The sequence below is a fragment of the Genypterus blacodes genome, unplaced genomic scaffold (assembly GCF_046128005.1).
Source record: "Genypterus blacodes isolate CSIRO-AG114 ecotype Tasmania unplaced genomic scaffold, CSIRO-AGI_Gbla_v1 ptg000103l_1, whole genome shotgun sequence".
Taxonomy (NCBI): domain Eukaryota; kingdom Metazoa; phylum Chordata; class Actinopteri; order Ophidiiformes; family Ophidiidae; genus Genypterus; species Genypterus blacodes.
This window is the reverse complement of record NW_027466907.1, coordinates 692,501-708,562: the sequence shown is the minus strand read 5'-3', so window position 1 is coordinate 708,562 and position 16,062 is coordinate 692,501. Positions and strand designations below refer to the sequence as shown.

General features: G+C 42.9%; 1 protein-coding gene across 1 annotated transcript in view; it reads left to right on the top strand.

The window, feature by feature from the left end:
• The first annotated feature begins 3,063 nt into the window (after window positions 1–3,063).
• The window catches only part of LOC143008345 (adiponectin receptor protein 2-like), a 22,164-nt gene continuing 9,165 nt past the window's right edge, over window positions 3,064–16,062 (top strand). Inside the window, exons 1-3 of the mRNA XM_076160070.1 lie at window positions 3,064–3,141; window positions 4,376–4,481; window positions 14,569–14,861. Coding sequence (XP_076016185.1) covers window positions 3,064–3,141; window positions 4,376–4,481; window positions 14,569–14,861 — 477 coding nt within the window. The remainder of the gene's footprint in view (window positions 3,142–4,375; window positions 4,482–14,568; window positions 14,862–16,062) is intronic.

The window sequence follows — 16,062 nt, the reverse complement described above, 5'->3', positions numbered from 1 at the left end:
AAATATCAGCACCAGAATTCATTTTAGGAATCACAGTGATGCAGATTTTGCTAATAATGTTAATTATAAAAAATATGTGTTGTGTAACATTTTACCAAGCCAGGCTCCCAGTTAGCGATCCAATATTTAATTATCATTTCTCATATTGGCATTTTGCGAATGTGGCAATTAAACACAATAGAAATGGAATAAAATATGTCATTACTTGTATATTGATATCATACGGTCACTTGATTCTCACTCCAACAGCTAAATTCAACCCATGACAGGAACTTAAATTGACTCTTAATAGGTTCAGTATCTCAGTGTGTGTATATGAATTATATTCTTCCATTAAAAAGGTAAAACAAGAAGATTTTTATTTGGACTCTTGCTTTGACTGATTACTGATTATTCACATACTAATTTCTGCTTTATTTTTTCATGTCCTGTGGTTAATAACGCTGAGTCGTCTTAACAGATGGATCTCCAGTAACAACATCAAGATCAAGTCTCTCCTGCAACACCATGGAATCCAGGTTTTTGTAACTATGTGTGTGTGTGTGTGTGTGTCAAACTACAGCACAGGAATTGAATTAGAATTTTCCATTTAAACATTCATACAACCGGAAATCCCATATTTTTTTTAGATCTAAATCACTTTCTTAAGGCTAATTCATTGTACTGCGTTATGCCTCCAGGTCTTCTCTATAACATGAACGTCCAATTGAGAGTTCACCCATCTTTAGCACTAAATGGTAGACATGCCGTCATGTCACGTTCAAGCAGCTCTGTACAGTGCACAACTATCCCATTATTTTTAACTGCTCACCAGTAATTGGATTAGACCAGAGTAGCATTACGACACACTGTCCTTACCTGGCTATGTGTGTGGGTGTGGGTGTGTGTCAGAAGATTCTACTATCATGTTCCTTAATGACATATTGTGAATGATCTGATTATTAATGGTTAAAATCTTCAAAATAATCATCCTTCCGAATGTTTCCTCCTATGTACCAAACATGTCTGTTCGAGCTTAAGAATGCACACTTAACGTAAACAATACGTGTCAAAAGCTAAACACTGCACATGGCGCCGTTAGGCTATTATAAGATTAGACAAGTGAAAGTGTAACAGGCTTGTATAATCCTCTTCACCTGACAGCCATCTGCTGCTGGAATGCTGCTAACTTCATTTCACTAGTGAAGGAAAACGAGCCAATTATCCAATAATATTATTTCTTATGAGGAAGTTTTTGTGACTTTTACAGTTTATTCACATCTTTTGTGCTCTAGTTGAACTTTTCTGCAAAGTTCAAACCTGTTGAGTAGCATTCAGAAGCGTGTGTGATGTTTAAGTTAAAGCTGCAGTATATCTCAATACTGTACTCATATCGGTGCTAAGCCTCATTTTCATTTCCACCACCATACTTTACTCTCTTATCACAAGTGTGTACGGCAGCAGAAAATGCACAATGACGTGTGGGTCTGTCTGTGTTAACTCTGATTTGGATTAGCAGAAATAACGAAGACACACTCTCTCACACTCACACCGACACACACACACAAATAAATCCACTGACTCCTCTCGCCAACATTATTTTTCCCTCTATTTTTGTCTTCCTCTGTCTCTCTCTCCCACACACACCCATACACATAGTTCAAAGATCAAAAGTCGACGTTCAGCCACTTATCCATAAGCTTGTTCGTCCATAAGCTTTCTACAAGCTGCCAAGTCCAGCTAAGACAGGAAATCTCAAACTTGAGAGAGATAAGAGAAGAAGAGGTGGTTTTGCTGTAAACACTTAATGGGTCACACCCTAAAGATCAGACAAACTTACATTTACAAATGTATGAAAATGTATACAACAGCAGAAACCACTGCAGTGCTGCAGGTTTGAGATAAGACTTGACTCTCAGTTGAAACCTTTTACCTAAAATCAAGCGTTTGTAGCCAGCATGATAAATGTGTACACAGTGACCTCATTGAGCTGAGACTTCTGCTGAGACTCCTGCTTAGCCCATCCTGTTTTGGATAAAGTCACTTATCAGGCGATCATTTCAATAGTTTTCCCTAAACAAAAGGCAGGGAATGACTGAATAATTAAAATAATGTAAATCCTGAGGAATTGATGTAGCTCATCATATTAGAATGACGCTTTGAGTTCTTAAAATGTACTTGTGCAAACTACAAAATGGAAATGTTACACTTTGGCATCAGCGGATAACAAAGCTGGTTGTTGAATTCAGAACGGTAGACATAGAAAGACAGACATCTTTATTGATCCAGGTCTTTTCATGGTGTAAGGATGGATGGACCATAATCTATGTGGAAATCTATTCTAATAATGGAATTGGTAACTGAGTATGGAATTCTTCTTTTGGTATGTGTTTTGGACAGAGTGCACGAGGTAGATACATGAGACATTATTGATCGAATATCCAACAGTATCTTCAACTGTCCACATGCAATCACATGACTGCAAAATACGATCACTTAAATGTTGGATCAGCAATGTGAACATGGTACATTCAGAAATCAAGGCTATGCAAATAAAGTGATAAGCTGTCAATGTCAGTGCCTGTCCCCATCTGCTGTGTGTGACAGGAGAGCTGAGGAGCTGAACGTCTCCCTTTGCAAACCTGTAGCTTTGCATGTACAGAGGCCTCACGTCCACACCTAAAGGGAGGACGCCTCAAAGAAATGCAATCGAGTCTGGACAAGAATTATAACACATTATACAGCTGAGACTTTGGCACAGACCTATGAAAAACACGTCAGCTGTTGTAGAAACCTTTGATTTGCACTGGAAGGAATGAGCCAACCAGGTCAACTGAATATATCTGAAACCTCCTGCGTAGTAAGTATTTAATTATGTAAAAGCATTTACAAATTTTAATGTGTTAGATCCTGGCATGAATCCAAAAGACATGGAGAACCAAAGGTAATCATGGCCTGCTTGTTTCTAGTGTTGAGTATAGACATAGACTGAACAACTAGATAAAGATGTTCCTGTTATCATGAAGAAGGCGTATCTGTAAGCAAAGATGTGATTAGATAATCTGTGACCTGCTCAGTGACAACATGGCAGGAATCAAACATAGGGCAAAGTGTGAAGGTGGAATGATTCGCTCACATCTGCATCAGCCCAGCGGTGTCAGGGTAACTGCCACAGAGCCGTTTGCCTTTGTGTTGCCTCAGTCAATCCTCCTGAGAATGATTCCGCCCTGATAACAATAAGGAACGGCTGTTGAAAAAGTGGTTGAGCTCGTTTACAGGTAAAACTGTGGACCTGATTAACCAGATCAATGCTGGAGCCAACTTGAATGTACCAGCACACCCAGATGCCATGACCACGCATCACAATAAACCATTTGCAAAATCACACTGTAACTGCCACCCACTGTATGTGTTTGTGTGTGTGTTCTGGTAGAGTACACCCAGGCATATAGCAATCCCAGCCAAAAGAGCAGGGGATTCAATGGGGGTGTGATTCTCACTTCGACACTTCTAGTCTCCTCTATCACCCACAGTTTATAACACACACACACACACTCTCAGATTAAGAAATGGAGCTGTGGCAGTCAGGTTTCACTGTCACACCTGCAGATGTTTTATTCATGTTTGTTTTTCACTTAGAGTGGTGACTTGTGGCCTGCCTGGAAGGGAAGGATTAGTACAACATTACCACTCCTACTGCTAATATTATTACTGTACGTTTAGGATTACTACTGATACTACAGATGTACCACATCTGCTATTATTTTCACTACTGAAAGGCCCTCTTTCACTGTAATTTTGACTATTACTACTCCTAGTAGTGCTTACTATATGTAGAACTATTTTTTCTAAACTTGCTATTACCAATACGTTTAGTGTTACCACCACCATTACAACTAAAACTATTAATGAAAATTTCTATTTCCACCGCTGCCATACCACTATGGTATAGTATGACTACTTCTAGGACTATGTACTGTATGTGCCACCGCCGACAACAACCTCTACTACTATTAGAACTACTACTGGTAATATAATTGATATACAACACTTATTACTGGCATACTATTTGAATTTCTTTTCAAATTAATAGTATTACATACCACTATTGTTATTATGGCCTTTCTATTGCCTTTACAAACTTTAAATGCATTTTCTTTGTTATGTATTTATTATGTCATCAACACTTCTCTCCAACAGTATTAGTCTAACTTCACTGCAACTACAACTCCTGAAACAAAGCAATTACTCAACTTCTAGCCCTTTCCTGTTCCTGATCGTCATCCATTGGTCACATGTTCCCCCGGAGCACTCTGATTGGCCAGACGGCGCTCGTGCGAGGGGCGTCACACGCAGCTCGCCCCCTCCGCTGTGTCGCGAGTCCAGTCTGGTGTAGAGACAGACTCGGTTCAGAGTGGAGCAGAGCGGAGCAACGGCACAACTCCGAGACAAGTCCTGCACCGCACACCGAAGACATTGGCCACTTCAGCCGCCAGGATCAGGTGAATATCACCGCTCTAAGGCAACCTGCCAGTTGCCTTTTATCGTTGTTTTGTCTTCTTTCCGACTTCAGTTCACCTTGGAGTTGCACATCGTAGCGCTTTCCAGACCTGCCAGCTAGCAGCTTTGCTATCCAGCTAATTCTGGCTGTCAAAACAACAGGGAGCATAATCTGTTAGCCAGTCAGAAAGCGCAGCTCTGCTCCCCTTGACGAAGCACTATTGTCCCCGCGGATGCTGTATTTCGCATTTTAAAAGCCACGTAGTTCGATATTGGAAGCTGTCAAAACACACACCAGGTCGGTGAAAGAGTTCTGCTTCTTTTGGGATGTGGCAGCTGTTGTTAGCGGACTAGCCTGCTCGCTAGCTCGGTGTAAACAAACCTTCAGCATATCGCCTGCCGAGGGCTTCCAGTCTGCAAATTTGTTTAACGTTTGTCAACTAAGCATATGTCGTATTTAATTAGGAATACCCTCACCGTTAAGTGGGAAGCGTCTCTACACGTAGAAACCACCTTTTATGTGTGTCATGTTGTGGAAGTGTAGGAATTGTGTCTGTCAGTGCCGATGGGAGCGAGGCTGGAGTTTGGCTTCTCTTTGTCTCGCACGCTCGCCAGTGTTTTGTTGCTTTGTGAGCACGCAGACAGTTAAAGAGCGGTGATCAGTGTGGCTCTATTCACTGCTTCTTTGGCACATGTCGGTGTATTTGGACTTGACAGATTACAATATAATCATGTCTTTGTCATCAACGTACATATTGTAAATCAGATCCCAAGTCAAATTCATATTACTGCTGCCATATGTTTAGTTCAGTTTCTGTCTGTGTTTGCTCGTTTTGCTATTTTAGATGTCTGCTTTAATTAGGTAACTTGATGAAAACCAGTTTGTACAGAACCAGGCGTTGTAGATGATACAAACAAATATTTGCTTCTCAATTTGAATTTGTGTTCTGTTTTGTCTGGGTTTTTTTGTGCGTATTTTGATCATCAGATATCTTTTTTTTGCATGTACACTCAACGTTGAATTCAGCTCATATCCTATTCCTGACCCTTAGACTCCTCAACTGTACATGATGTCAATCCTGTTCTTCTACTTTATATAACGGTGAGGTGGCTGCATATCCAGACTGAGGCTGACACATAAGCTCAGGTGTTGGAGAGCCACAGGTCTAAGTGGCACCTTGGTATTTGTGGCCAAAGCACCCATATAGCCTGCTTTGAAATTAGATATACAGTACAACATTAACATTGACAAATGTTTTACAAGGTAATTAAGTTTGGATTACAGTTTTTTATTATTGTTGTATAAATCATTTGTTCGAACAATTGACGATTGGTAGCAAAAGTAGAAATTGTGTAGCACTTGACTGGTGGCTATGTAGTGTTAATATCTGGTTTTGCTCCTTACTTGATTGTCACTGTAGCCACACTGAACAGATGTACAATCTGTCTTCTTTCAGTGTTCTGACTGTTCGCTTTGCCACAAAGCATGAGGTCATATCATAAATATTTCATGAGCTGTGTAGCTGATCTGTGCCTGTTTGTCTTGAACCAAAACTAAAAACACTCCTAGTCTTTGAGTTTAATTTATGGATAATTTATGATATTTCATGGAGCAACAGCTTGGCTGGTAAACTCTTTTTACATTTTTGATTTAAGTGCTGTGTTCTTGTGCTGGTTTGGCATTTTTAGTCTTAACAGTGTTGTTATTTACTCAGTACAGACTTAGCCTAATTAACTAAACAGCACATGAGAGAAACCTAAAACCATCATCTGTAAATGTAATTACACATATCCATCTTGGCTGTATTCTCAAGTTGCACATGGCCCCTTATGAAGCATGAACAACATACACCATGTACTTCACTTAATCGCCACATCGACTTTCAAGGCAGATTCATGTATTACATAAAAAGCAAGCATTTTATGTAGCAAAACAGCACAAAGCCTAAACTCATTTATTTAGGATTGCATGCACTTTCACTTCATACAGTACATGTCTCGGTTCCTTTCCAATCATTCAGCAAAAATTTGGAAATTTGCAGTAATATCCTGCTGAAGGATACTGATTTCCAGTTATACAAAGAATGAATTTAAAGGATGTCTTTGCTGAGTTGATGTGTGCACAGAGGGCAGCATAGTAAGAAGAATATAATATTTAATGAAGACAGTCTTTTGACAGTGTGAGGCAGGAGGGCAGCTAAACATAGCAGGACTAGTAGGGAACTGTCATTACAACATCATTGACGATCATAAACAAGAGCAGCGACCTCCCTCTTTCTTTTCAAGTGTCTCGCTCTGAGCCTCTCTATATATGTGAGCGTGACACATGTAACAAACAATAGTGATTTGAACCACAAAGATAGTGGTTAAACAGTTGCTAAAAAGGCCAAGCTGTTTTTCTTGTGACATTTGGGCCACGATCAAAACAAAGTTTAGTGTGAGTCACATGCTTTGGATAGGAATTTTATCCCAACACTGGGGCTCCTATTTTTATATAGACGTTTGATTGCAGCGTGTTCACTGGGACAACCAACAGTGCAGTGACCTTGTTATGGTATTTATCCAGGTGGGGGGTGCTTCAGTGCCATTCCAACTGGAGCAGTGTCCTCAATATTTTGTTAAATTGGACCCACATTAACATTCAGGTAAAGACTTTTTCACACACATACTTGTATATCACATGCACATGTCAGCATTCACCATCAGCAGAGTGTGAAAAGGTCAGAGAGCTGATCATATGGTACAGCTCACAGGCAGTCCCAGCCGAGGAGCTACAGCATCGAGAGTGTAACTAACAACGTGTTTAGATACAATCAGTGCCATCACAGGTTAAACGTGTTAAAGGTGTTTAAGCCATTTGCATGCACAGAGTCAGCAGGAGCCTGCCGCTCTCCCAGATGTGTTGAGTAATTGCAGAATGAGGCCCCTCCGCCCATAGAGGAAATGCACACGGCGGCCGTAAAAATTAAGACATTTACCTGCTTGGATAAATGATTTACAATCGCACAATCTTTGTCTGTCACGCAGAGTGAACATGCTGTAATTTATGCCAGATTCAATCGCATAAAGGTGAATAAATGACGTTTGAAAAGGCAGATATATGGCCTTAATCGCGGTACAATTGGTGTTTCAAAGCGTATTTTAAGCATAGTGACTGACTGTCAGGGGTGGGGTGTGTGGCTGGAGGAATGTTTTGTCGTTGGATGTTACAGGGGTGGACAGTAAGACTAATCCAGGGTGTAAATTGTGTGTCACAATGGGCTTTTAGAGGCTGTGTGTGTCTAAAACATACAGCTGGTTACCTGGGTGTTTCCTGAGCTCTCCTCTTTCTCACGTTTACGTGAAGGATACCTGATTGTCACCCAGCACATGACACCTGTGTGTGTGTGTGTGTGTGTGTGTGTGTGTGTGTGTGTGTGTGTGTGTGTGTGTGTGTGTGTGTGTGTGTGTGTGTGTGTGTGTGTGTGTGTGTGTGTGTGTGTGTGTGTGTGTGTGTGTGTGTGTGTGTGTGTGTGTGTGTGTCATCTGTCAGCTTGACCTATGACGTCATCTGGGCAGTTTTTACACAATTGTGTTGTAGCGAAATGTATTCCAATATTCTTAGAGCCGGATACATATTATAAATGAGTGAAAGCGTAGATTGATTGAAATGTCTGCCAGAAAGATGCAGTCTTGAGCAGTGGCATAGACCCGCAAATTACTTTCATAATCAATATTCATCAATGTAATGTTTCTTTTCAGCCGCCGCTCAAGTGTCAGATGGCTGAAATTCTCAACCCACATTACATGTGTATATAGATTTAGCTGCTCTAGATGGTTGACGTCAGTTTAGTTACAGTTCACTTAAATATAAGTTAGAGCAGGAATTCACATATAAATGATATTTTAATACTGAGCGGATTGAACAGCATTGTTATGGTAAAAGATCTCCAGCTGTTCAGGGAGCGAGCTGACAGACCATAAGGTAGATTTGCACGACATTGCTGCCTGCCCATGTGTGTACTAAAAAAATGTGTGAGTGTGTGGGCGTGCATGTGTGTGTTCATGAGAATACCAACACTGCCCCCCTTTGTGTCTGTCCATCATAAGACCGCTGCAGCTACTCACTGCTGTACCAGGATGAGGGGTTCACCTAGAAACACACACACACAGACACACACACAGACAATCAGAGTGAAACATCCACTTGATGGAGACTGGTAAAAAACATCACAACTGAGACAGAGTTTAGAAACAACAGAAAAATCCATTTTCCCATGCAGCAGGTCTCATCCATCAGGCAACAGTAAACAGTGCGTGTTATGTAGACATAGAAAGGAAAGACGCAGCGAGACACAGACAGACGTGATGGCAGGTTAGGCACAATGAGCAAGTTGTAATCTGGCACGGGAACTTATGTAATGGATTTGCGTTCATTGTGCCAAGTCTCTGTGTGTCTGTGCTTGTAAGTATTAGTTGGGCAAGTCTCTTGAATCTTGGGTATTTAAGTCAATCAGTGTGGGTCCTTTAAAGTTAAATGGTTGCTAAACTGAACCCAAAATCTTCCTTCCTCCTCGTTCCATCTAACGCAGCTGTGTTGTACTGGACGTTCAGGCTGGATATGCACCCAATGAGCATTTCATTTGTTTCAGCTTGTCAAAACTTTGATCAAGAATGGAGCGAGATGGTAACTTGGCTGTTTGTCTGGACGCAGAGTGGCTGAAACGTGTAGGTTTAGCATCCGAGCACAAGCCTCCCAGTCTGCAGAGGAGATACAGATCTGTGGGAACCTGTTCTGACTGCATGTCCTGTGGAACCTGTTTTGCTTTTCCTCCTGTCGGTCATTGACTTGTACAGTTTGTCTGTTTTAATCGGAACAGCAGAGTACACGCTCACGGGGAAAGCTCAAGGTCGCAGAGAGGTTGGATGAGCGGTTCGGTGGGATTCCTCCATGCGTCAGGCGGCAAACATGCGTTCATTGCGAAATAAATTCTTGAGTCAGTCGAATTTATGAATTAAATGAGTCTTTCTGTGTATGTGTGTGAGCGAGAGAGAGAGAGAGAAGGAGAGGTTACGACAAAGGCTCCCTGCTTATTTGTAATTGTGTGTGTGTGTGTGTGTGTACAGTAATGGCATAGCAGGCGACATGTGACCGTGTTTGAGCAGTGAGCACGTTATAGGGAAAACAATGTCCCCTGTTGTTGGTTTACCCTTTGTCCCACATTCAGTGTCTTATAAATGAAAGTAAGGAACATACAGAATTCCTTGCGTATGACCTGCTTATGTCATTACACACACACACACACACACACACTGAGCAGGTTCTGTGAGCCCTCTGTCATTCCTTCACACTTCCCGTTTTCTCTCTCCTATTCATCATCCTCTTGTCATTCTATATCGGTTCCTTTTTATGTAGAAGACATGCTTTCACCACATGTTATTGCCTGTAGTCTTCCTCTGCGGTGAGCTTCCTCAAAAAACCTAAAAACACACGCTCATACCTCTGGCTACCTGCACCCAACAGAGCTTAGCAGTAATATGATAACACTTGCTAATATAAATGTATCTGAGGTTGTCTCTGAGGTTGTTGCAGCTGTCAGATGAGCAGATGATCCAGCCAGCCAGTCGTTACCTAACCTGGGTCAATGTGCCAGAATGCGCATGAACGCTTCCGCTTCTGTCGGATTCCACTTCCACTTATTACAGATGCTGCGCGTGTTTGCTACTCAAGCTTTCCTCTCTCCAGTTTCCCTACTTTGCTTTGGCTTTTTGTTGTTTTTTTCCGAGTGCCAGTTGGGGGTCCGTCTGTCGATGGTCCAGATGGATTTATTTATCACGTCATGTGCGACTCTACCGTGACTGAACAGTCACCTGTATGTGTGTGTGTGTGTGTGTTTGAAAAAGGAGAAGATAGTGAGTGAGCAAGATGCACTCACACATGAACCTTGTGACCTTGTGCACATTTATTGACTCCCATGTTAAGTGTAACCTTTAAGCGTTATGCTGAATAGCTGTCACGGCATCAGTGTGTGGAGACCAGTGTAGCGTTGTGCTGGAGATGTCTTTGCACCGAAAACAAGTACCAACACAAATAAAACCCCAGTAAATTGAGGAATGACGTTCAGCTGCAAAGGCGACATGCAGGTTAATAGCAGGAATACAATGTTCCAGCATCAGAAGGGTTATTTATAGAACCGGTATTTTTATTGCAATTATGCTACTCACATCAAAACACATTCAGAGCTTACAATTCAAAACGTGGACAGCGGGATTCAAACCTTTTGAATGTGTGAGAAGATCAGTTCCTGGGCTTTGTTACATTACGACATTACATTACGATCATTTGGCAGACGCTTTTATCCAAAGCGACTTACATGACATTACCACCCTTCGCAGAGAGGGGGGAGCAATTGAGGGTTCGGTGCCTTGCTCAGGGGCACCTCGGCAGGGACTCGAACCGGCAAACCTTCGGTTCCCAAACGCAAGCTCTACCCACTGAGCTACTGCCCCTTTGTCTTGTCAAAATAAGAACACTACAGCTTACAAGCTCAGAATGTTCACATTGCTTTGTTCAGTTTTTATTGCGCTCAGTGATCACATCAGTGACATTTATATTTGAAGATCAATAATGTCGCTTGTGTCAGGACAGAATCATTAAGGCTGTAGAATTGCTTATTCACATGTCATGGCATCACAGCCTGCCAGAGGAAAGCCCGAGCTGTACTGTCAGCAGCAGTGGATACACACTCGCAGCATTGCTGGTGACCTCTGGGTCAAGTCAATAACATCAGTATTGAACGCTGAACAACGTCTGTGATTAAAGGACAATGGTATTATGTGCGCCATTGCTGTTCTAGCCTCATGCGGGTTCACAATGTCAGGAGAGAAATATTAGGACTATGGAGACTTGATAGAAGAATTGAGTGAGAATTGTGAGCAGGAACATCCCAGCATGCCTCCAGCCTTTGTGTCCTCCCAGGCTCCCTCCATAAATGCCACTCAAGGGCAGGTTGATGGCATTTTGATTTGTTATAACTTGCTGAATAACATGGGTGAACCTGTCTGCTGATGCCTTTGCTTCATAAGAGAGGGTGTGGAAGATGGTGGAGCCGCACGCAGTCACCTTAAAGGCAGAAACAATGAGGGCGTCCAACCCTTACAGGGGAAATTGTGATGGTACAGTTCCACCCCATAAACATCCTGATGAGTCATTTCTTATCCTGTTTGGGGGAAGCAATCATGAGTCAGCTGTTTTGTCTGGACTGAAACCTCAACATTTGAATCACAAGAAACCCCGGGATGCCCCATCAGTTCCACTTGTGGTGTCAGAATGAGTATTTTTCACACGAGTGTTCTGTAATTGCGAGGTTTTTATCTGAAGGTGGCCTGAGCTGTTCCACCAACGTCCAAGTCCAGCTGGTTTCAACAAGCTGTGTGTGTGTGTGTGTGTGTGTGTGTGTGTGTGTGTGTGTGTGTGTGTGTGTGTGTGTGTGTGTGTGTGTGTGTGTGTGTGTGTGTGTGTGTGTGTGTGTGTGTGTGTGTGTGTGTGTGTGTGTGTGTGTGTGAGAGAGCTACTGACTCCATGTTGAGAATTGTGTGCTGTAAGAGCATAACTGTGTTAAATGGTGCACAGAGAAAGGAAAGTAACACATCAACACACACAGTACTTATGGTTCTTGCTCAAGGGAGGTCCAATGCTTGGAAACTGACAATCTTCTGGCGTGTGTGTGTAATAATACGTAGGAGGTAGACGGTCACGTGCTGGTTTAGAGTTTCTCCCCCCTCTGCTTCCACACTCTGATCAGATCCTCTGGGAACAAAACTTCTGAATTATTTCAATCGTCAGGAGAGCTGTTTGTTCTTCTGTGGCGCTGAGGCCACCAGACTATTATTTTAGCAACCGCCCATAGCCATAGAACACATCAAAAGTAGTGTATCCCTATTATTCCCCCAATGAGAAGGAACCCAGCATGAAATTGTTACTTTTCACCAAGACTATAAGAAAATAAGATTGCAGTTATTCAAGAAGCAGAGTCATTTTCTTTTGATTGTGTAAAGAGAACGTGAAGTAAGAGGGAGATATTGATTTGACAATCACAGGAGTGTTTGATGTCTTATAGAACCCTAGCGTACAGACCAGTCATCTCACTTTAGCTCAAAGGCTTTTCTTTTATCATCAGTAGACCATTAAACGGTGCCATTTTATGTGGGTCGATGTCATTGAGTGATGAGGGTCTCTGTTTTGTCGTTGTTCCACTTTGTCCTCCGTAACTTTCACAGGAAAAAAACATATTAAGTTTATTCTCACTTAGGCTGTAGATCACAGTCTAAGTCACAAAGCAAGATGACATAGACACACAGTCGGGATCGTCTCTAAGTGGGGAAAAACAGATAAATAGTCTCATTATATAATCTAACCAAACCATAAAAAATATGCATTAACAGACTTGCTTCTAGAAATAAAGTCATAAGTAAGTCCTTGTTATGCGTAAAGAAGAGGAGGGGGGTGTGAACAAAGCAGGACGCACGCATGTGAATAATGTTCTGAAGCTGCAGAGTGGCCCTGGGCTGAGATTATGTCCTCACACAGTGGTTCCACACAACATGTTTTGTCGCCGTGTTTAGGGCTCAGTCAAGGTTGCGGGGCCTTTATCGGCTCACGTCTTATCTGTGTACATTTCACTTTTATAGTTGTGTGTAAATGACATGGATGTGTTTCCCTGTAAACTAAAGACACTCTAAGCTGTCTGTAAAGTGAAGCAGTAACACTGACACTTCCTTTATTTCTGTGTCACTATTCAGTTTGATCATGAGACTAAATCAAAGTCTGTCCCTGAGATGAACCAGCGAGCAGGGACTTCCTCCGTCCTCCGTCAGTAAGAGATCAAGGACTCGCATGCTGATGAGTGTGTTTTATTGCCCTTATTTGAAAGTTGACTATTTGGCCTCATTAATGCCAGGAGCTTTAAAATATTCCCTTTCATGTTATTGTCATATTGCATCAAGTGCAGCGACGTGAGGCCTCAGATAAACGTACGGGCCGTGTCAGCAGTGTGTTCATGCTTCACAGTACTTCAAAGGGCCGCCATATTGCATCAACTATGATGGCGTGTGTATCTCTTGTAGGTAAATGCATAGGTTTTGTGCGTATGCGTGCGTGCAAGTGTGTTATTTATCCTAATGTAGGCCAGATGTCTGTAAAGAGAATCACTCGTCACTTTACGCTCAGGCTCTACTCAAGCTCAGGGTCAAACGGCAAGAGGTCGTCACATGTTCCTCAAAATCTGTCCACGGCTGCATGAAGGACTGTAGGAGTATGAGACAGTATTCCTGTGTCTATTCCAGGGTTTTCATCTTAAATCAGGTGGTATTTCCCTTTGAAGCATAAGTGTGTGCAGAGATAGTAAGTGTTAAAGACACGGAGCGCTCAGCAGTTATACTTCCTTCGTGTGAAATATTTCGTTCCTGTCCTTGACACCTTTAGTCGCTAAGCAACCCGGCCTGACAGCCAGTTGGCACGTCCCGATTGGCCGCCGGCGTTATGAGACAGAGAGTTTTCAGGCCTTGATTTCACGGATAACGTTTAGATGTGACACCGGCGGACTGACGGTAAATTTGACGTGACTTTTTGATGTCCGCAGCCTTTCTCCCAGAAAATTCCTGTAGGAAACTTTGGGGAATTGAACCTGTGATTCAATCGCACTCGTTTAATGTGACGCTGCCACCGGCCGTATTTTAGTGTTTTGTAGCCAGACATTTCACTTTATTGGTTGGGTTTTAATTCATATATGGCGTTTATATGGGTATATAATTGGTTTGTAGTTTTTATTGTCTGTAAAGCATCTTGTAACAATGTACTACAAAGTTCTACACACAGTATAATTTAACGATTGTGATTAATTGTGTCGCCTGCACTCTTTCCTCTCTGTTTTCACTTGTAAAAACAAATCAAAGTAATTAGTTTTTGTTTCCCATCTTTCTCCCTTCTTCTTACTTCTTCTCGTCTCTCTGTCCTCCTCGCCTGTCACAGATTTGACTTCCTTATCCTTCTCTTCTTCTGTTCACACCTCCAGCTGTGTTCCCCTCTAACCTCCACTCGTTCTCCTTCAGCCCGATCAGGCGCAGAGTCGCATCCGCCGTCCGACAACACCCGCCGATCCGTTTGGGTGTTCCCGATCCAGCTGAGTTCCAGTTCTCGCCGAGGGTCAGTCCAGCGTCTCAAGCTGGACGGAGGAGAGGCCAGCGGGGCCGAGGGCTCGGCCTTCGTGCTGCGACACAGAACGTCACATCTGCTGGAGCAGACCGCAGAAAAGACACAGACGGATCCCGTGAGTCCCCGGGAGAAGGGGGACACGTCCACCTCAGGTTCCTCAGCTGCTCACCTCAGCCCCCCCTTGCACAGCGTGAGTACCAAATGCACACACACACCCCTGTCAGTGTTGCGTGTGTGTTGGTTGTGTATCTGCCACCCAACAGCTCTTTATTTTTTCTAAGACAAAGGGTCAGAGGTTAAGCACAGGACAAAGATGCCTACAGAATTTTTGTGTTCAGTGCCTTGCTCAAGAGCACCACTGTATTAGCTGCTGATAGAATTCCATTATGTTAACCCACGCGCAGGTTTACCTCATTGTTGCTTGGAGGTGTGTGTGTGTGTGTGTGTGTGTGTGTGTGTGTGTGTGTGTGTGTGTGTGTGTGTGTGTGTGTGTGTGTGAGTTACGCACTGTGTCTATATACAGAAAGTGTTTCCTGGAAGCGCAAACACACTAACAAAACACACATGACCTGCACCCCGTGAACGTAGATGCATGTGTGGATGAAGATCGTTTTCACACACACACACGCACAGTTTTCAAATGTCCGGAGCTGCATGGTCCGTGGTTGTTGTTATTATGAAAGGCAAGTAGGAGACAGCCGGTGAGTTGTAACACAATAAAACGTTTGTGTGTGCGCCTGTGTGCCTGTATTGTGTCCTCTTGTGTGTGTGTGTGTGCCTGTATTGTGTCCGCTTGTTTGTTTGTGTGTGTGGCCGTGCCTTTTTACCATTGGGTAACTTAACACCGTCACCTGAGAGGACGCCAGGGGCCTCTGCCCCAATCAGCCAGAGCAGTGTGTCTCACACACACCTGCAGGCAACTCTTTGAATTTTTCAGTAGTGCGTGTGTGTGTGTTTGTGTTTCTTTATGTGTGTGTATGCAGTAGTTTGGGGTGGGGCGCCCACATCCTGTTTGTCTACATTATATCAGATGATTGTCTTTCCCTTCTTCTGGCTGTGTTTATCAGTATTTCTTGATTGTTTCTTATTATTGAGCGGACGTTGTCCCTCTTTGACCTCCGTCCCCACGAGACTCCTGCGTCCTCCTGATCACAGCCGGCTCGCACAAAACACACCTACAAACGCCAGAATAGAGGAAATACCAGCAAACAATGAAGAAACAGCAGTGAATGATGCATAATTCAGGGCCGGAGCGTCAGATGTGCGTCGTCTCTTTGTTGCTTCTACGCACGAACACACGGCTCCGCTTCCACTTATTCAACCTGATTATAACAATCACAAACATATCAAGCAGTGAGACTGGAGCCCACAGTAGCTGTGATCAGATGATT